This window comes from Aspergillus oryzae, chromosome 2 (assembly GCF_000184455.2).
Source record: "Aspergillus oryzae RIB40 DNA, chromosome 2".
In the NCBI taxonomy this organism is placed as follows: domain Eukaryota; kingdom Fungi; phylum Ascomycota; class Eurotiomycetes; order Eurotiales; family Aspergillaceae; genus Aspergillus; species Aspergillus oryzae.
In genome coordinates this window covers 5,066,905-5,088,148 of record NC_036436.1, presented here as the reverse complement: position 1 = coordinate 5,088,148, position 21,244 = coordinate 5,066,905, and the positions used below count along the sequence as shown (strand labels likewise).

The 21,244-nt window shown below is 50.2% G+C and overlaps 6 protein-coding genes across 6 annotated transcripts; 3 read left to right on the top strand and 3 right to left on the bottom strand.

The window, feature by feature from the left end:
- Positions 1-54: 54 nt before the first annotated feature.
- AO090003001099 (putative xanthine dehydrogenase HxA) lies at positions 55-4,308 on the bottom strand (the record flags this gene model as incomplete). The annotated part of the gene is made up of 4 exons (XM_001820144.3): positions 55-1,738; positions 1,797-3,754; positions 3,814-4,017; positions 4,075-4,308. 4 exons carry the CDS (start codon positions 4,306-4,308, stop codon positions 55-57), a joined length of 4,080 nt encoding a protein of 1,359 aa, XP_001820196.1.
- A 619-nt stretch (positions 4,309-4,927) lies between these two features.
- AO090003001098 (uncharacterized protein) lies at positions 4,928-6,802 on the bottom strand (the record flags this gene model as incomplete). Its single annotated transcript, XM_001820143.3, has 2 exons — positions 4,928-5,003; positions 5,106-6,802. The coding sequence occupies 2 exons, from the start codon at positions 6,800-6,802 to the stop codon at positions 4,928-4,930; spliced, it is 1,773 nt and encodes a 590-aa protein (XP_001820195.1).
- A 696-nt stretch (positions 6,803-7,498) lies between these two features.
- Positions 7,499-11,950, top strand: aarA (L-aminoadipate-semialdehyde dehydrogenase; the record flags this gene model as incomplete). The annotated part of the gene is made up of 4 exons (XM_001820142.3): positions 7,499-7,870; positions 7,924-11,200; positions 11,264-11,588; positions 11,650-11,950. The coding sequence occupies 4 exons, from the start codon at positions 7,499-7,501 to the stop codon at positions 11,948-11,950; spliced, it is 4,275 nt and encodes a 1,424-aa protein (XP_001820194.3).
- Positions 11,951-12,582: 632 nt separating this feature from the next.
- On the top strand, positions 12,583-13,833 carry AO090003001096 (carbonic anhydrase; the record flags this gene model as incomplete). The annotated part of the gene is made up of 2 exons (XM_023235169.1): positions 12,583-12,589; positions 13,205-13,833. 2 exons carry the CDS (start codon positions 12,583-12,585, stop codon positions 13,831-13,833), a joined length of 636 nt encoding a protein of 211 aa, XP_023090213.1.
- A 531-nt stretch (positions 13,834-14,364) lies between these two features.
- Positions 14,365-17,397, top strand: AO090003001095 (aldo/keto reductase; the record flags this gene model as incomplete). The annotated part of the gene is made up of 4 exons (XM_023235168.1): positions 14,365-14,393; positions 16,178-16,328; positions 16,434-16,790; positions 16,891-17,397. 4 exons carry the CDS (start codon positions 14,365-14,367, stop codon positions 17,395-17,397), a joined length of 1,044 nt encoding a protein of 347 aa, XP_023090212.1.
- Positions 17,398-17,944: 547 nt separating this feature from the next.
- Positions 17,945-19,497, bottom strand: AO090003001094 (uncharacterized protein; the record flags this gene model as incomplete). Its single annotated transcript, XM_023235167.1, has 2 exons — positions 17,945-18,000; positions 18,057-19,497. The coding sequence occupies 2 exons, from the start codon at positions 19,495-19,497 to the stop codon at positions 17,945-17,947; spliced, it is 1,497 nt and encodes a 498-aa protein (XP_023090211.1).
- Between the last annotated feature and the right edge of the window lie 1,747 nt (positions 19,498-21,244).

Here is a 21,244-nt window from a genome sequence, read left to right as displayed (position 1 = left end):
GACTTTATTGCTAAATGATACAAAAGGTTAAAATAGTTCGTAACACGGGGACACTCAAATCTCAACAAAAAAGCTCTTCTCTCCTTCCTTAGGCAATACTCTTGCCCGTTCGATAATGGGATCAGCGCAGCTGACCCGAATCCGTTCGGGGGTGGCCGGACTTCGTAGACTGAGAACTTCGTGAACATTGTACTGCTTCCGTGCTGCTTTCAGAGCGTCACGGATAGCAAAGAAAACAGCGCTTCCCATGAAAAGGGGTGGTTCACCGACACCACGAGATCGTTGGATTGTACGAAGATTTTCCCATTCAACGTCCTTGAGAAGGCTAACGTTGAAAACCTGGGGAATGTCCCGAAATCCGGGAATCTTGTAGTTTCCGGGTCCCTTAGTGACAACCTGGCCTGAGGCACGATGCCAGAGGCTTTCCTCTGTCGTAAAGAGACCTTGACCCTGAATGAAGGCTCCCTCTATCTGTCCGTAGTCGATAGAGGGATTGATGGTGCGGCCGACATCCATCTTGATGTCTGCACGTAACGGAGTCCAATCACCGGTTAGTGTGTCGATCTCAACTTCGGCGGCTGTCACACCCTGTGTGAAGTAGAAAAACATTTGGCCTGTGTTCTCGCCCCAGACATAGCCAATATCTGGGGTACGATAATGCCCCTGAGCAGAGAGGTTGACTCGGTCAAAGTAAGCTGCATGCGCGAGTTCTTTCATTGGGGCATTCGGCATCTTTTCCCGATAAGGCCGAAGACGCTCGTTGAGTTGCTCACAGGCATTGAAAATAGCGTAACCATTGAGGTCGGAACTGGCCGACGCAGCTGTAGACGAGGTATTTGCGACTGTGTTTGTGGCTGTTTCGGAAATGAACACGTCTGACTGAGGAACGCCTAGTGCTTCTGCCGCAATCATAGTCATCTTAGTATGCAGCCCCTGGCCCATTTCAACACCACCGTGGGCGACAAGAACGCTCCCGTCATGATAGATGTGAACGAGAGCCCCAGCTTGGTTCAGGAACAAGGCCGTAAAGGAGATGCCGAATTTTGTCGGAATGATAGCCATGCCACGTTTTGACCACTTGTGCTTCTTATTGTATTCCTCCACGGCTTTTCGACGTTCCATATACGAGCTCTCCTCCAAGACTTGATTATACATCAAGGGAACATGCCAGTCTTTGAGCTCCTGGTTAAAGTGGGTCTTATCTCCGTGCTTATACATATTGTCCATCCTAAGCTTTTCGACTGGGATATCCAGATGATCCGCGATCTCCGACATGAAGCTTTCCGCCATGAACATGCCCTGTGGTCCACCGAATCCACGGAACGCGGAATTTGAGACTGTATTTGTCTTGCAAATACGACCCCGGACATGAACGTTCGGGATGTTATACACTCCGTCAATATGTGACAAGGACCTGTCCACAACTGCGGCAGAAAGATCTTGTGTGTGTCCACCGTTGGCATATACATCAGCATCGAGGGCAAGGAGCTTCCCTTCCTTGGTCACGCCAACCTTCCAACGGCAGTAGAACGGGTGACGCTGACCTGAAGTTATAATATCTTCATCACGGTTAAGCATACACCGAACGGGCCGTCTTGTTTTAGCTGCAGCCGTCGCACATAGGCCAGCAAGTTGAATTGATCGAGTCTCTTTACCACCAAATCCACCACCTAGTCGCTTAACTCTTGAGACTATCTTGTTGGCTGCTACCCCTGTGACCTGAGCGACGTATGTTTGACTGTGGCAAGGTTAGTTTTTTTTTTTTTTTCTTTGTAATGTTGAGATGCCGAACTCACGTTTCGGTGGGATTTTGTGTGCCACTCCAGATCTCCATTTCCCCGTCTTCAGGTTTGGGAATGGCGACGCACGCTTGGGTTTCCAGGTAGAAATGCTCCTGGCCTCCCATCCTCGATACGCCAGTGATAACGTGGTCAGCATGTCTGAAAGCCGCTTCTGTATCGCCGTTTTTGATGTAGTGGTTGTGCGCGAAGAACGATTCGGCTTCAATGGCCTCTTCAATGGTTAGTATAGCCGGCAGCTCCTCATACTCGATTTTTACAGCTCTCGCAGCCTCTTCGGCAGTTTTGGCCGACTTTGCGAGGATCATACCAATGGGCTGTCCAGCAGTTGTAACCTTATCTACTGCAAAAAACACCTCATCGGCTACAGGAGCACCCCACCAATTAGCCTCTGGACTGGGAAGATCTCTGTGATCCACATAGTCATGAACTCCAGGGATATCGAGAGCAGCAGATGGATCAACGCTGATAATATTTGCATGCGGTTTCGTCGACAAAACCATGCAACCAAACAACTCGTTCTGTAGGACAGGTACATCATCAGTGTACTGCGCTTCGCCAGTGGCCTGTTTCAACGCCGAGACATGAGGGCCAGCTTTCCCTAATACTCGCTGTTGATATGCCGCTGAAGCCTCATGATCCTTTTCCCCGCAAGAGATAGCTCTTTCAATCTCACCAATCACGTCGTGGTCGATGTCCGTACTGTTCAACTCGACCCCCGACAAAACGTCATGATAGAATCGGTAGAAAAATCCTAGAGCAAGAGACCGACGATAGCTAGCCATACCACCGGGCACTCCGTACTGCAGATCGAAGTCTTGTTCTAGAGCACTCATGGTGCCCTCAAGGGTCGCAGGATGCGTGAATTTCTTGCCTACCAAGAAAGCTTCTGCCTTTCGTGCAGACACAGTCATTGGGGCCATACCGCCAAACACGAGGTTTACGCTCGTCACATCATGTGAAGACGAGAGCGAAACCCGCAAGGCGGCATTGACAATAGCGATATCGTCGTCTTTCCTTTTGGACTGTTTGTAAGCCCGCATATACTCCCCATTCTCTGATGCAGTAGGGACGCGCAGACTGCCGATTATAGCATCCGGTGGAAGGGCCGTAGTCCTGTAACCTTTGAAGAATTCGGTCATTGGAATCTCAATATCCCCTCCTAGTGATTTGGCAACCAGTACAGTGTTTGTTGCCACGAAGACTGGGTTCAAGTCCGAGATGGGGGAAGCGGTAGCCAAATTACCGGCCGGAGACGCCACGTTTCTAATTTGTCTCCCGGCAAAATACCGAAGCTGCTTTTTGATAGCAGTAAAGGGCTGGCCTCGCACCGGCCCATATCGCTCTAAGGCTTCATCACATATTGACTCCAAATCAGTCAAAGAGACATTCGCCCCAATCTCCAAGTGATCGTCTTGTAACGAGAACTGGCGAAGTTCCGGAATATCACCGACGTAGACCGAAGCACTATATCGCATCGCCTTGAATTTTGTCTCAATCTGAGTCTCGGTACTGCCACCGATAACTTTAGCATCTGGGTGCACATGCTTGATCTCCAAGAGCTGCTGTAGAGTAACCGGTCTGTACCACCTCTTTCTCTTATTACCGAAAACCAAGGGCCGAAACTCATGCTTGTGAAGAGTGGGCGGAAATATCAGTTCTGTGTCTGGCCTATGACTTATGAACTCAGGTGCCGTAAGCTTCAAAGAATCGCCATTGGCTGTCGCCACCTCGGACGAACCCTTGCAACATCCTCCAGAGCCAGTCTGCTTTTCCATGCAACAGCCAGTTCCACCATTGGCACTTGATTTCCCGCAGCCACCACTAGCTTTGAAGCTCTGGGCGGCGTCTAGTATCGGCCTGTATCCGGTGCAACGACACAAATTTCCATCAAAAGCTTCTTCCACAGCATGTTCTGATGGTTCAGGATTATTGCGTATAAGCGCATAGAGGCTCTACAAGCACGTGAGATTAGGCGCTGCCGTTACTCAATATAGGAACACAAGGATCATACCATCACTATACCTGGTGTACAGAAACCACACTGGCTTCCGTTACCGATGGCAATTCGTTGCTGGACCGCGTGGGGGTTCTTCACATTTCCAATGCCTTCAACAGTAATAACATGTTTTCCATCCACACTTATGACTGGCGCAAGACAAGCGTTTACCGACGCGTGATAGAGCTTCTTGGTCGTAGGGTTCACGTGCGACACCACCTACCGAAATCAGTATCCTCGATAGCCTAGTACAGGTGAAACAAGAACAGCACTTACCACGGTGCAAGCACCACAGCCTCCCTCTGCACAGCCTAGCTTTGTTCCTGTCAAACCAATTCCCCTTAAGTATTCCAAAAGGGTGAGCTCCGGATCCACAGAGTCGAGGGTCACTTTCGTGCCATTCAAGTAGAAGCGAATGGTATCATCCCATTCCTCCGTTAACTGGGCCAGTGAGCTAGTCTTTAGAGGAGACACTTCAGGCCCCGGCGACGTCAAGATGCCGGGCGCCATTGTGAGTTGTTATAACCAACAGTTCGACGGTCTGGTGCGGGGATAGCTGATCCGAATGCCAAGCCAGAGACGTGTTGTCTATCCAGCTAGAACAAACTCTGTAAGACGTTCACGAGGGTCTGACGAAGGACATATATTTATAAGTGGGGAGAGAATCGAGGAGGCATAGGGTAGTATTCATGCCGTACAGCGAAACAGGGATATGAGGTATGTGTTGATGGGCGATCTCCTTATCTGGGGAGGCGAAACCCCGCAGTCGTTATCAAGACCCCTTGCGCGGGGATCGCCACCATCCGCTTCCACGTTTAACCCTGCCGAGCGGAAACCATCGGCAATACCTCATGTGATCTCTAATCTCCTCTCCATCATTGGTGATGCTGATCTACTACAGCACTACTAGTAGTAATGTAACTTGGCTTTCCATTGTGCTTTTCGCAATATAGATATCAGAATAACAGACCAACGCCCGCTCCACATGCTCCAACCGGTGGTTTACATACAAACAAGATCAAGAGACTTACATCAATCCGCATTAGGAGGCAAGAAAAGGCCGTATCGAGGAAATAGGAGTAGCGGTACATAAAATCGATTCGTCCAGGAACGTGCACAAGGATGGAATTTAGTCCTTTAGTTTAGCGCCAACGAAGTCTTTCTCGTCCTCCTGCCACTTCTTACGTTCCACAACACTTCGGGCCCTGGAAATCACGCATGCAATTAGCTCGGCTCACATTGATTCTCCTGCGGGGAAAGGTAGGGGGGTGTGGAGACGGGGATGATTTTAGGCTAGGAATACGAACCGGTACGCTCTCACAAATCGCCATACTTCCGTGTCTGCCAGGTTCCAGGCTTCTGCCACATCTTTGATGCCAATCCGATTGGTCTCCTTGCTCTTCAAGACTTCCCTGGCCTGTTTTAGGATGTCGTACTCCTTTGCGACGCCTTGTCGGCTAGGGTTGGCATTCTGCACGGACTCCTTGATGTCACCTTCGTTCTTAGAGTCCACATTATTATCCTCCCGAGGAATCTGGAATCCAAATTGCCATTCGAATTCGTCTAAAAGGTCAGATGGGAGGGACTGGCCGGCCTCGGAAGGCAAGGACTCGACTGTCATCCACAAGGAAGTACCGACCATGGCGTCATCGGCGACGGCCTTTTTGAAGACCACGGCGCGTGATGATCCACCAATGTCAACGCCCAACTGTTCCTTAGTGACTTCTGTCAGCCATGGGTCACGCTCCGTCTCGCGACGGATGTGCCGGGTGGTAACTTCCGCCGAATCCTGCTGCAAACTAATAAGAGTGTATGGATGGGGAAGAGTCCCTATGGTGAACACTCGAGTCGTGTTTCGGTAGGTAGCCGGCTGGCTAACCTGCATCGGCTTTCCTGCATCGCAGGGATGGCACTTCGGCTGGTTTGGAGGACAAGATGATGGCACAGGGGATTTAGGGCATTGAACGAGGGCTTTGGCGAGCCGCAAGGCTGGCTCTACCAAAGCAGTAGTATGTTCAGTAAATGGCTTTAAGACAGCTATGCCGGCTGGGAATGCGTTCTGGAAAGTATTATGTAAATGCGCATTGATGAGCTCTGCCAACGCGAGTCGGCCCGCTGTTGATGATGATTTCTCTGAAAGTGTCGGGTAGTCGGAATGGATAGTAGCAGAGTCATAGAAAGCTAGAGAAGTCGGTGGTGACTCGATTCTGAAGAACTCTGGAGGAACCAGATCTAACATAGAGTTCGAAGTCTCAGAGGCTTTCTTGACTGCTTCCTTGATCGCATTATTGATCCGTGTTTTCTCTCCCGCAAACAGAGCGCTATCAATGCGGTCAAACCGGGTAATCACAGCCGGATCGGTACCGCGTCGCAAAGAAGACAGGAGGTCATCATCGTAACGCGCCATCGGAAAGCAGTGCCAATCTGCAAGTAAGCCATCCCCCATATGGCCCCAGGCGAGCCAGCGGAACAGCTCATTCTCAAGTTTAGGGGTAAGTTTCATGGGTTGCATCAGCGAATAAAGATCATTATTCATAGCCTCTGCGCGACCCAGAATAACAGGCCGGAATCCTTGCGCAAACCAAGCTCTGCGCCATGCAAGAAGAATCTGAGCATCGGCTTGTTGCGTATCCTTTTCATCATCGCCCTTGGTTGGTTCGTAGTATGTGTATATAAACGGTCGGTCTCGTAAAGGAGGCAGTACTGAGCGGTTCTCGTCGAGGGTTATGGAAGATGAGAATGGGTTAATCCAAGCCCAATTGCTAAACCACTTCGACTCGCCGCTAGTACTGTTTGGTTGTGGTTCGGGCGGCGTATGAACCGTTGGGTGAAATGAAGGTAGATGAAGATCGCTCAACGAAGGCAACTTCGGTCGGGGTACATATCTGGCTGGGCCGGTGACTTCAGATGAAGAGTCTGGACGCGGAGATGCTGAGAATATCACCAAAAGAAGCGCGATAAAAACGATGATTGTGAGAAGCGCAGTACTCCTGTGAGGAATCATCGTGACAAGAGATGTATGTACTTTGGGAATCGGAGGTTCAAATATGCAGGGTACAGCGGATAGGAGGCAGACAGGCTAAAGCTCTAGCCGCCTTAAATGTCCCTGTTAGTAGTTCAGGGATAGACGAGAAGTCGTATTATAGCAAGCAATAAAAACGAATCGCATTTGCGGGTTCGAACAACAATAAATTAGAATATTATCTAGTCATTTCAAGTGAGTGTACAACCAGGGGTGGTCTTGTCAACTGGGGTGGTTTGAAAAAGAAAAAACGAATGGCAGTTCAAGTAACTGTTGGCATTGAGTAGGTTGCAGTGGGCGTGATTTCAAGAGGGAAAAAAGCACTGACGGTACGTTGGATTTAGTGGTAGTAATATGGAGACCTCCAGTACCTCCTATTGCTGGACGGACTAGGAAAGGTGCAAAGCAATGGATGCATTTGGTATGCGCACAACCACTTGTGCCTGAATGCCTCACCGTTCTGGGTCTAACCGGGATCGGCCTAGTCGGAGGTGGAAGGCGGTAAGTGGTGATGATGTGAGTGTGGGGTTTCAGAAGCTTGGCCGCTATGACTGGCTGCGAAATCGGCACTTTTTCTCTTAGTGCCCCTCCAATTGACTGAGTCACAATAGAATATCGTCCATATCCCCCCCAATCTACACTGCAGTTTGACATTCAGAGGGCATTGTCACTGCAATCATGGGTGTTGAAACAGCCTCCCTACAGGATCGCCTTGAGCGATGGGCTCAAAGGTTACAAAACTTGACTGTTAGTCCTCTGACTCGGGATTATCCTGATACCCAGAACCAGGAGCTTCCCAAGAGAGCCATTGAGGCATTCGAAACCTTCAAGCTCTCGGAAGACACGGAGGGAAAACTACAGAAGCTTTCGGGCTCATCCTCTGGTTTTACCATTTTTTTGACAGCTTTTGTCGTACTTGTTGCTCGTCTTACCGGCGATGAGGACATTGCTATCGGTACCACTTCGGCCGAAGACGGCCGTCCATTCGTCCTGAGGGTCCCAATTGACGCCTCGGAGACTTTCCTTCAATTATACGCCAAGGTTCAGAAGGTATGGTTGCAGCTGCTATAGCAACAATTGACATTTCCTAACTCTTATTCTAGGCATTTGACCAAGGGTCCTCCGACATTGTTCCTTTGGGCAGTTTACGATCCTACATCCAGCAGAAGTCCCAATCGGAACGATCCCCGATTCTTTTCCGCTTCGCAGCCTACGATGCACCAGCCGCGTCTCAGGAATACCCTGCCAACACATTTGAGACCACGGACCTGGTCGTCAATGTTGCGCCTGCAGCAGGAGGGTCAACATCTCAAGCGGAACTGGGCGCATACTACAACCAAAGACTCTTCTCAAGCGCTAGGATCTCCACGATATTGAAGCAGCTGGGCAAGATCGTTGAAAATGCGACCAGCAACCCAGAAGAGGCAATTGGCCGCCTTGACTTCATGACCGATGATCAGCGGGCACTTCTGCCAGACCCGACAGCTGACCTGCATTGGTCCAAGTTCCGGGGTGCAATTCATGATATCTTTGCCGAGAACGCTGAGAAACACCCAGAAAAGCTGTGTGTGGTCGAAACCAAGTCCGATCGTTCTCCCCACCGCGAATTCACATACAAGCAGATCAACGAGGCCTCCAACATCCTGGCACATCACTTGGTCCAATCAGGTATTGAGAGAGGAGAAGTCGTCATGGTGTACGCTTACCGTGGTGTCGATCTTGTGGTGGCGGTTATGGGTATCCTTAAAGCTGGGGCAACTTTCTCCGTCATCGACCCTGCGTATCCACCAGAGAGACAGTGCATCTACCTTGACGTCGCTCGCCCTCGGGCGCTCATAAATATTGAGAAGGCCACCAAGGATGCTGGTGAGCTTTCCGAAAAAGTCCGCTCCTTCATTAACGAAAACCTCGAGCTTCGCACAGAAGTTCCCGCGCTCGCACTTCACGATGACGGTTCGCTCCTTGGAGGATCGATCAATGGCCAAGATGTTTTAGCCAACCAGGTGCCTTTGGGATCTAAGCCTGTCGGTGTTGTGGTTGGTCCAGACTCGATCCCTACTTTGTCCTTCACCTCTGGATCGGAGGGAAGGCCCAAGGGTGTGAGAGGACGTCATTTCTCCTTGGCATACTATTTCGACTGGATGTCCGAAACGTTCAAGCTGACTCCTAATGACCGTTTCACGATGCTCAGCGGTATTGCCCATGACCCTATTCAAAGAGACATCTTCACTCCTCTTTTCCTGGGAGCACAGTTGTTGGTCCCGGCACGTGAAGACATCCAGAATGAGCGACTTGCGGAGTGGATGCGGGAATACGGTGCGAGTGTTACCCATCTTACACCCGCCATGGGTCAGATTCTGGTCGGTGGTGCTTCCGCACAGTTCCCAGCTCTTCACCACGCTTTCTTCGTCGGTGATATCTTGATCAAAAGAGATTGCCGATCTCTGCAAGGACTGGCCCCGAATGTCAATATTGTGAACATGTATGGTACAACCGAGACCCAGCGTGCGGTTAGTTATTATGAAATTCCTAGCTACTCCAGCAACGAAGGGTTCCTGGACACTATGAAGGATGTCATTCCAGCCGGTCGGGGAATGGTTGATGTGCAGATGCTGGTTGTCAACCGGTTTGACCCAAGCCGTATTTGTGCTATCGGAGAAGTGGGCGAAATCTATGTTCGCGCTGCTGGTTTGGCAGAAGGCTATTTGGGCTCCCCCGAGCTGAACGAGAAGAAGTTCCTTAAGAACTGGTTTGTTGATCCTCAATTCTGGGTTCAGAAGGATCAAGCCCAATCGCAAAGTGCCAACGAGCCCTGGAGGCAATTCTATGTTGGACCAAGAGACCGCCTGTACCGCAGTGGAGACCTTGGTAGATACACACCTTCCGGTGACGTTGAATGTTCCGGTCGCGCGGATGACCAAGTGAAGATTCGTGGTTTCCGTATCGAGCTTGGTGAGATCGATACGCATCTTTCACGCCACCCGTTGGTTAGAGAGAATGTCACTTTGGTGAGGCGAGACAAATTCGAGGAGCCAACTCTGGTCAGTTACTTTGTGCCAGATATGAGCAAGTGGGCTTCGTGGTTGCAAGAAAGAGGCCTTGAAGACGACACTTCCGCTGAAGGAATGGTCGGTATGCTTGTACGATTCAGACCCCTTCGTGATGATGCTCGAGAGCTTCTGCGTAGTAAGCTCCCGACATACGCTGTGCCAACAGTGTTCATCCCGCTCAAGCGAATGCCTCTTAACCCTAACGGAAAGATCGATAAACCTGCATTGCCGTTCCCAGATACTGCGGAGCTCAGTGCGGCTGCACCGCAGCGCAAGTCGTCTGTCCTGGAGGCCCTGTCCGAGACAGAGCAAGCTTTGGCTCAGATTTGGGCACAGCGCATTCCAAATGTGACCTCTTCCATGATTGGCCCTGACGATTCATTCTTTGACCTTGGAGGACACAGTATTCTGGCACAGCAGATGTTCTTCGATCTTCGGCGCAAGTGGCGTGGCGTTGACATTAGTATGAACGCAATCTTCCGCAGTCCTACCCTTAGAGGGTTCGCTGCCGAGATCGACCGCTTGTTGAACTTTGAATCATTCGCCGCCAGTGACAATAAGGCAGCTGCCGAAGTTCCAGATACCTCCAGTGCACCTGATGACGAGTACTCAAAGGACGCTCGGAAGCTAGTAGACGTTCTGCCCAAGGCATTCCCCGAGAGGACAGAGCCTATTCTTTCTGGAGAACCAACCATCTTCCTTACGGGCGGTACTGGATTCCTGGGCGCGCATATTCTTCGCGACCTCCTTACCCGTAAGACTCCCGCAGCAAAGGTTGTGGCTTTGGTTCGAGGAAAGTCTGAGGAGCAAGCACTGGAGCGGATCCGGTCTACCTGCCGAGCATACGGCTTCTGGGATGCAGCGTGGACCAACCGGCTTCAGTGTGTCTGCGGTAACCTAGGAGACCCTCAATTCGGCCTCTCTCAAGCGCTGTGGGATGACCTGACGAATCGTGTCGATGCGGTGATCCACAACGGCGCCCTTGTTCACTGGGTGTATCCTTATTCCACTCTCAAGCCTGCCAACGTTATGGGTACTATCGACGCCCTGAAACTTTGCGCCAGTGGAAAGCCTAAGCAGTTCTCCTTTGTCAGCTCTACTAGCGTGCTTGACAGCGATCATTATGTCGAGGAGTCTGAACGTATTGTTGCAGCCGGAGGTGCCGGGATCAGCGAGGAGGATGATCTGGAGGGCAGCAGCGTAGGCCTTGGAACCGGTTACGGTCAAAGCAAATGGGCAGGAGAGTACCTTGTCCGAGAGGCGGGTAAGAGAGGATTAAAGGGAACCATTATCCGTCCTGGATACGTGCTCGGTGACTCTCAGACCGGAAGTAAGTATCCAAATGCTTCACACCATTGTTTTAATTCTCTAGACTGACCACGCATTTCACCAGCTACGAACACCGATGACTTCCTTATCCGTATGATCAAGGGATGTATTCAGCTGTCTGCCCGCCCTAACATCAACAACACGGTCAATATGGTCCCTGTCGATCACGTTGCCCGCGTTGTCATCGCAGGTGCTTTCCAGCCTCCATGCACGCCCATTGGTGTCGCACAGGTGACTGGACACCCACGTCTTCGTTTCAACCAATTTCTGGGAGCACTGCAGCTGTATGGCTACAACGTGCCCCAGGTTGACTATGTCCCGTGGGCACAGTCGCTTGAGCAATATGTCAACGACGGACAGCACGACGACCCAGAGTCCCAGCATGCACTGTAAGTTCATTATCAATCGCGCAGCAAGGTTTTGAGATCCAATGCTAATGACTGGCTCTAGTATGCCCCTCTATCACTTTGTAACCGCTGATCTCCCATCCAACACCAAGGCCCCTGAACTAGACGATGTCCATGCCGCTGCTGCCCTTCGCGCAGATGCCGCCTGGTCCGGCGTCGATGCCTCCGCTGGGGCCGGCGTGACCGAAGAGTTGGTCGGTCTGTACGCGGCCTACCTGACCACGATCGGGTTCTTGCCTGCGCCGCCTGCGTCCTCGACAGCTCGGCCGTTACCCACGATCCGGCTCAGCGACGACCAGAAGCAGGCCTTGGCCAATGTTGGTGGCCGTGGAGGCAGCTCATGAATCTATTGAAGCGTAGCGCCTTTTTCTGTTTCTTACGATGCATGTTCCGGTTCAATTTAATTTCATATTTTCGGGTGATAAAAGCTACGGATGCGGCATTTGTAGAAAACACTATGTATATATAGAAAAGAAACGAATAGGGGGTGGGGAAAAATATGACATCGATTATGTTCATTGGAATCCAGTTGGCTGCTTTGTATTACCCGATCAGTTCAGGTCACACCCCACATCTTCGATCCACGTGGGAAAATGCCTCAGGGGACAAAAGAAGTTTCCTGTCGGTGCGAGAGTTACCCCCAAGAGTTGGTAGAAGATATCTCAAATGGGGAAAAGCGAGATAAATCACTCGTGCAATCACGCAACGTCGATAGATAGACGTGAAAGGGGGGATTGGATCTGCCCACAGGCTTTGCCGTATTTCCCGATTTGTGCCGCTCACCGGGCGTTATAAAGTCGCCTTCTTTTGCGTTGCTTTTCCGCGGCACCATCTGCCAAGACAGAACAACATTCTTCTTCCCCAACAAGATCCCTTTCTTCTTCTTAGACGACTCTTTTCTTTAACATCCTCTGCTTCGACATCCGTTGTAAACCAGTTTCGATATCGCATTAGAATAACGTCGCCTTCAAGCACCATGCCAGGTATGTTCACGGGTTATGTTCCTTTTCGTTTTCCTTCTTGGCATTTTCGGATATCGTCGCTGAATGACGGGCCCTCTCTTTTCTACCTTTTTCCCCTGTCTTCCTTTCGTGTTCAGTATCCTTTCTTTGGCGGGGTATCTTCATTTCTTCATTTTGTCGATAAGTCTTGACTTGAGCGCATCGTTGCAAAGAAAGGCTGAGGACTGGTGGTGACTGGACTCTGCTTGCTGGCCGCTTTTTGCTTTTTCTTTTTTCTTTTTCCTTTTTCCTTTTTTTTTTTTTTGCCCCAACCCCTTCCCCGTCCCGTTGAGTCCGTTGAGTCATTCGCTGCCGGGCCCATCCTGACACCTTTTTTTTCCACCCTGCGACAACCTATCTGTAACATATCTGCCATCATGAAACTCGCAAGGCTGTTACCGCGGTCTCAAACATTGTTTCGTCCCCTAGCGGCGGTGAGGGAGTTTCAAGGCTGCAGTGGAAGCGTCCATCTTCCTCCAGTCCGAGCCCGCACCAACCCCGTTATCGGCCAATCTCAGCGTCTTTCACTGTCAACCTCTGCATCATTATTGTGCGACAAACGCAATATGTCGCAAGCGGAGACTAATTATTCTCCAGACCGATTCACTACCGCGCTGCAGGCAAACAAGGAGTGGGCTGCCAGAACTGCCCTGGAACATCCGGACCTGTTCCCCACGCTTGCCAATGGCCAGTCCCCCGAAATTCTCTGGATCGGCTGCTCCGATTCTCGATGCCCTGAGACGGTCGTTCTCGGACTAAAGCCTGGCGATGTCTTTGTCCATCGGAATATCGCCAATATCTTGCACGCCGGCGATCTCAGCTCGAGTGCAGTCATTGAATATGCCGTCCGTCATCTGCGGGTCAACCACATCGTGCTCTCCGGCCACACCAAGTGTGGTGGTATCGCAGCTGCCCTTGGTAACAAGCAACTCGGTATCCTGGATCCCTGGCTGTTGCCTCTGCGCCAGATCCGTGAGCAGAACCTTGCTGAGTTGCAGACATTGTCACCGGAGGATGCGACCGTCAGGATGGCGGAGCTAAACGTCCGGGAAGGTGTCAAGTTATTGAAGTCGAAGGCTGTAGTGCTTGAAGCGATGCAAGAGCGGGGTCTCCAGGTTCACGGACTCATTTATGATGTCGCCTGTGGTATGCTCCGGGATATCGACACCAAGGACTCGGAGGAAGAGATCAAGAGGAGACTAGTGGCCTTCAAGACAGAGGCTTAGGGAAGGAAATCGGTGATAGGTCTTCCGCCATTTCTTTCAATGTTTTTTTGCGTTGTTCCTTTCAGCGATTATCCGGGTGTATTTGGAGTGTTTTTGGACGGGTATTCCTGTGGCTGTCTGAACGATCTTAGCATCATCTCAGCTCAGCGACTATGCTGTAAATATTCCAGCACTGTGAATCTCATCGACGTCAGTTGTCAATTTTTTTTTTTTTTTTTTTTTGAAATCACATAAGAGCAAACAGGATGAGAGAGGGGAGAGACGCGTAGTCAACAACAAACTGTGACGGGAGGGGAATGAAGCGTCACGTTGACAGGAGATAAGAGGATGTATGTATGTATGTATGTATGTATGAGTGGGGAGGGAAAAGAGAGTGAAAGAGGAGAGAAGAGGGAGAGGAAGAGGAGAAAGAAAGAGTCAGTCAGTCCGTAGCCTCGTTTCACTTTGCAATTCCAGCGGTTTGAGCGATTTCATTGCCTAATGGGGGAAGCCAAGGGAACCTTGCGGATCCGCTCTGCTGCCCAATCCGGTATGGTCCCGGCCGAAACGGAGATGCGTCGGTTGGTGCCTGATTATCTGGTCATCCATCTGGAAGCATCAGTCATTTTACTTCTAATTCTGTTCCATTCTGTCGATACCAGGCACTCTCTGTACTTCGATGAAGACTCCCCAAGAGTGTACCTGAATCAACGGACGGAAATTCGGAAAGTTAGGGAGGGTCAACCGGTCCTCGGTAGGAGTCTTTCCAGGGTACGGAGAGTACGGGCTACCTAAATCACTTCGGCTACTTCAAGGTATCGGCCGTGGGTCATAGGAAATTAAATGCAGCGAGTATTCCACTGCTATTGGTGCAAATCCTCCCTCGCCGGTGGCTTACATCTTGTTCCCAATACAATGATGTTCCTGGAATCATCTCTCCCAACTACTTACTAACAAGATATCGTTGTTCATCAGATGTACCAGGTTGAAGGCTGGCTTCTTATTGTCAGAACAGTTGCCGGCATCGTTGGCGCAAAGCTAATGTAAATTGTCGGAAATTTACTCGATGGGTTCTTTGCTGTAGTATTTGAATTCGCCATGAATGGAATGGGTCCGCCGCTCAGCTACGCTCCTCGAATAGTCCTAGGTGGTATCTTCATAGATACGATTGATGCCCATTACTAATTTCATACCTCAGAGAAGCGCTTCTTAGTTGGGACTCGTTGGATGGCATGGAATACTTCACCCTTCAGTAAGCATGCTGAAGGTCCTATCCCACGTGGAAGTACAGACACTTGCAGTTGGGCCTGGCGTAGTCACTCTACTCATGGCCACAATTCTAGTCGACGATCACGTTTAGCTTGCCCCGACAGTACGATATCCGTACTAATTCCTCAAAAATGTCTCTTTCAAGGAGTGCTGATCACCCCACCGAGATGATTCTCTTCACAGTATCCACCCTCCCAGCAAACATTCAATTCTTCCCGATAACCCAGATGGGTATATTCTTCCTCAGTCAAGTTACTTTAGATGCTCTAGTTGGATCTAGAATCGTTCGCTTCCTCGGCGGACTATGCGAGAGCGTTTATATTGATTTAGTTGTTTAGCTAGTGTTCTTATATCGAAGCAAGATGAACCAGTGAAGCCCCCTACATGCTTATGAGACATACTTAGATAGGGAACGAGGATGGCGGACCTCCCGAAGCTCTGTACTTCGTAGTTGATATAGCGGTTGTATACACCCAAGTGTATCTATAGTTCAACCCAATACCGATAAAGCCCCACGTACCCCCTCATCGAGAATGCAACACAACCACCAAGATCAACATGCCTCTCATGGCGAGGAAAGCAGTAACAACGATGCCGACAACACACCCCGACTCACGGAAGTCATCCAGGCAAAGACCGAACGTTACCACTGGGGGTGGCAGGTGGAATCGGTTATCCGTCGGCTTTGCCGTCTATCGCTTCATACATTCGGCAGATGGACAGAAGTGGAGCTTGCGAAGCACCATGCTGAGAAATCAAGGCGGAGAGCCATTCTACCCCCCCCTTATCCTGAAGTCATTTTTATCGCGATAGCTTCGTCTGTTTTTCTAACTAGTATCTTTTCTTCTGCGTTTCTGCACATTACTGAAAGGTGTGTAAAAACACCCCTTGAATGAGAGTGACCCACAGTGACGACAGTGACGCGATGTCCTCCCGCCCTCTTTGTTTGACATACGGAGTAGTAGACATAAAAAGCTGGTTGTGACTGACTACTGACCATCACAGACAATACTCATGGCCAACGAAATGGAATACACCCGGTACGTCCACAGCATCTAGACAAGAATACACATTAACAGACAATTTGAGTCACCAGGCTCGGAACCTCCGGCCTCAAGATCTCCAAGGTCATCCTCGGTGCCATGTCCTACGGCACCAAGGAATGGCAGGATTGGGTGCTAAACGAGGACGAGGCCCTTCCCTTGATCGAGCACGCATACAAGCGTGGAATCAACACCTGGGACACAGTGCGTAACTTTCCCACCCCGGATCACGGAACGCATTCTGCACGACCAAAACAAGCAAAGCATAAGCATCACACTAACCCGTAAACCCCCTCGAATGAAAAATAGGCCGACGTCTACTCCCACGGTCGCTCCGAGGAAATCATCGGAAAGGCCCTGACAAAGTACAACATCCCGCGCAACCGTGTAGTCATCCTGACCAAGTGCTATTTTGGAGTCGACGACGGAGGCAAGCAACCTCCTATCTCCGCCGCAGGCCGGAACGACGGCGACTGGGTCAACCGGGTTGGCCTGTCCCGGAAGCACATTTTCGATGCGGTGGACGCCAGCGTGAGCAGACTGGGCACTTACATCGACGTATTGCAGATCCACCGTCTGGATCGGGACACGCCCCGTGAGGAGATCATGAGGGCGCTCAACGATGTGATCGAGAGCGGGAAGGTCAGATACATTGGGGCTAGTACTGTATGTGTTTTGTTTCTTTTTTCTTTTTTTTCTTTTTTTTTTTTTTGTATTGTTTCTTTGACTCATTGGGTTTTCTATTACGCTATGCTAACTGCATCAGATGGCCGCGTGGGAGTTCCAAACGCTCCAAAATATCGCGGAACGGAACGGATGGCACAAGTTTATCTCTATGCAGAACTATCATAACCTCTTGGCTCGGGAGGAGGAGCGCGAGATGATCCCTTACTGTGTTGACTCCGGGGTGGGTCTGATCCCTTGGTCTCCTATGGCGCGTGGTGTGCTGGCACGGCCGTGGAATTCTCGTTCGACAACCCGTGAGTCCACCGATGCGGCGCTCAAACTCCTTGTCCGGAGCCGAGAGTCCGAGGCCGACAAGGCGATCGTCGACCGAGTGGAGGAGCTTGCCAAGAAGAAGGGTGTCAGCATGGCGCAGGTGTCCATTGCTTGGTCCTTGAGTCACACTAATGAAAATCCCATCCTGGGTTTGAACAGCAAGGAGCGCATTGATGAAGCTGTTGCTAGTATCAAGGTCAAGTTGACCGACGAGGAGATCAAGTATCTGGAGGAACCGTATATTCCTAAGGCTTTGTCTGCTCTGGAACGGTAAATTAGGAAACAAAAGACAACATATGCAGGGTATATGTGTTCATAATTCATTATCAGAATGTATCTAAGTCAATGATAAACCCAGCTACATCAGTGCGTGCCTTAAATCCGTGGGTATCCGATACTCTTAGGTACATGCAATTCGGAGACAAAAGGATGTTTTAGTAAAAGGCCCTATATCTCGAGTGTATTTACCACTGGTTGTTGATCTTTCTATATACAAATGCTGATTTGGTCGAAAATGAAGGGCACAGTCGCTCTTGATCGTCAAAGATCACAGCGCTGCGAAGAGGTGAGAGTATTGTGTAAAGACAGAAACCACGGAGACCGTGAGCAAATTGTTTTGAGCTTTTCCCTAAAATCCCTTCATAGCACCTGGCCACCGGGAAAGAAAGTATGTTCAAAAATGAGCCCATAAGGGGGCTCCTCCTCACCTCTACTAGAGGGAGCGTAGAATCGAATTAAGTGTCATGTAACCGTATGAAACCTGGTCCACCAGCCAGCGTAGAAACACCGGGCTTCATTAGTGGTGCTTTCGGGTCAGGAAGTCAAAAATACTGCTCAGCCGGCGTCGGCATCTCCTTGTGGAGCTGCTTCGACTCAGCTGTTTAGCCTTTAGATCGGACGGTTCAAGCTGGTGTAGTTGATAACCATCGTTACCTCGCGAGCTATCCAGTGGCGGATCTGGGGATGCAGACTGCCTTGTGGGACTTCTAATACTTTGTTCCACTGGGCTGTTTCCATTCTGGTCCAATTCGCGAGGACTGGAACGCAAACTATGTCTTTTGGGTCGGCCAGTGATTCCAGAAGCACGCCGGTTGGTTCGCTCCATAAAAGCTGCGCCGGTTGAATTCGAGCGCTTAGTCAGACTACCATATGCTATGGACCGGTCTGAGGGTGCATTTGGTTGGGAGGATGAGCCATTTGGCACCGATGCACGGTTCTTCGAGCCATTCGATACCAGCCGTTCCGAACGATTATCCCGTCCAGCGGGTATCGGTTCATTCTCGGCTCTGGCTGCAGATGGAGATGGCTGTCGAGACGGGGAGAGCCCCGCGTTAAAAGTCACGGCTGAATCGTCATAAGTGAAATTATGCGACCAGCCTTCTCTGAATGCCACCCAAATACTGGTGATGATGATCAACGTCCGCAGATTATCGTCCGTCTCAATGACCTTCTTGTCCAAAGAGGCGTCCATTTCTGAATCATCGCTGATCACAGACATCGTAGACGTTGGCGATAGAGGCAGTCCGGATGCCGTGGGCATCGCGTACTCATCAAAGATTTCCAGGTGATTACGAGCCATAGTCGCGATGACCGGGTGACGACGGGTGTTAGGGTTGATGACGCTGAAAGTAAATCGTTTTGTGTCCGCCTGAGGCGTAGTCCCTGGGGGGGCAGAGACGCGGCGATTCCGTGCTCCGCGAAGCACCCATCGCAGGATCTGAATACCATTTTCGGTGTTGGCCACGAACTCGTAGGATCCATTGGGAAGGGGTGTCGCTTCCCATACCGGGCCGTAATTGAGACAAATTTCCGCCTTCCCTTTCGACAACGCATCCTCCTTGAGAAGTTGGCAAATTGTTGCGACGACTTCACGATGTTCGCCGTGTTCCTCGTCCGAGCTGAGATACTTGTCGGCAATGTCCCCACCCGACCGTTCATAGAGATCGCTGGTCACGATAATCAAATCATTTGGGCCTAATCCCTTCTTGCCTCGAAAAATCGTGGGGAACTTGCGCGACAATCTAGGTAAAAATACGGTCGACGGTAATACATCCAGGACAGGCAAGGGGCGTGGGGTTTGTGATACTCGCTGTAGCTGCAGAAGAAGCTTGGGACGGAGCCTCAGTCGCTTATGACGTGCATGGGACGCGGGGTGAGCTAATTGGTAGATTGTTTTAGGCCGCGACGATTGTTTCCTAAATGTCTGCGGCCGGGCGTTCCGAGATTGACTGAGCACTGTGCCTGCTGTCGAGTACTCCCCATCGCTCGAAATCACCGACGCCACCGGGCTCGCAGTCATTGCTCGCGGCGGTCCCTTCTGGGGTCGCTCTGTCTCTGAGCCCTTATACCGGCCATAAAAACTCCCCAAGCCCATTGTCGGTAATGTCGCAAATGAAACCGTCGGCGGGGAGGAATGACGATTTAAATTTCCCGAAGGTTGCGACTCAGGTTGAAGGCCAGCGTCGTTCTCGTGGGCCGCTGCTGCATGTGCTGTCAGGCCCAAATTAAACAGCATTATTATTTCATGAGATGCGAAACCCTCTCTGACCGTCCATCAAGACGAGTATTGATAGATCGACAAACAACGGCGGACCGAAACCCAGTTATATCACCCGTAGATCACGACGCTTCACGCTGATCACTTGTTCTCAAGCTATATACGGAGTGGGAGATGACGCGCAAAGGTGATGGAGTCAGTAAATAAAGAAAAAGCGGGTTGTAAGGAGAGGATGAGTGAGAATTTCAGGTGTGACCTGCACAGCAATTGTTCTGGAGAATTTGTTAAGAGACGAGGCGAGGCTGAAGATGAGGAAGGAGTAGAAGATGCAGTCAGATGGGGCACAACTTGTATTGTTGTACAATGTAAAGGTTAGGTATCGTAATGTGCAACGCAACTGTCGGAACGGGGGGAAATTATGCAAGGGAGGGACGTGTAAGTAGGGGCAGAACGTTTAAATTGTATGAACTATTGTACTGGGAACAACAATGCGGGTGACCGAAGCCTTAATATTCAGGTATGTGGAGTGTATGTAACAAAAAAAGAAAGAAAGAAGAAAAAAAAGAGTGGATGCAGCTAAAATGAAGGGAAAAAAATTCAAGATCGGGTTGCATGTCAGATGGATGGGGTCAATATAGCGGTCAAGTACTGTAATACGATCAATCAAATCGAAAAATGAACTGAAAAGGGATTATGGAGGCAGGACAAAAAAAAAATGAAAAGAAAAAGAAAAAGATTAAATCAGAGTCAGTGATCCACTTCCTCAAGAATCAGAAATAGTAATAATATAATCATCATCACCACATAAGGTATTCAGACCTCGGCGACAGTTCCATGGAAGCTCCGCAGAGCTGTCGTTCTTTGCAGATACGTATGTGCCGTAAGGACTAATATTTACTAAAACCCGACAAATGCTGGATTTGCATGAAAAACGAGTCCCCACTCCTAGCGGAACTTACCTTTGAGGGGGCGATCCATGGATGTTTGTCTATGGCACTGCAATTCGCAGTCATGCCTCAAACCAGTCTAGACGGCGATCTTCGGGACTAAACAACGCCCGAGGCTCCAGTACCGCTAGTATTGATTTATCAACTTCCGGGACCGCCGTGGTACCGGGTATCCGTAACTTTCGGTTCTTCCCACCTCCGTCATCGACCATCCAATTATGCTTTCTAGTTTTGTGTGTTTCTCTTTTCATTTAGAAACCATTTCCGTCGTTCCAGGTTCAATCTGGGAAAGAAACGTTACCCTATAAGGCACGAGGACAACTCAGCCCTCAAAGAAACTTTTCAACTAGTACTTGTACTAGTATGCCTCCATATACCATTTGTCTCACAACACTCACTCTCTTTCTCGGACATCAGTCATCACTTATACTACCGCTTACTAACCCTCCACCTACTACTACACAATACACCAGTACTACTAGTACTCACTCCGTACACCGAACACGAAAGAACAAACCTCATACATACAGTGCAAGCGGAGGTCCGAGTCTCCGACTTGCCGGTCAATGTGTCTGTCCATGGATAAAAGTCTTGGCCCGGGCAAGGCAACTCATACCGAGCCATCCAGTGCATCCACTCCCCCAGTCAGACTAGTAATTCTTTAGAGCTCCATTTAC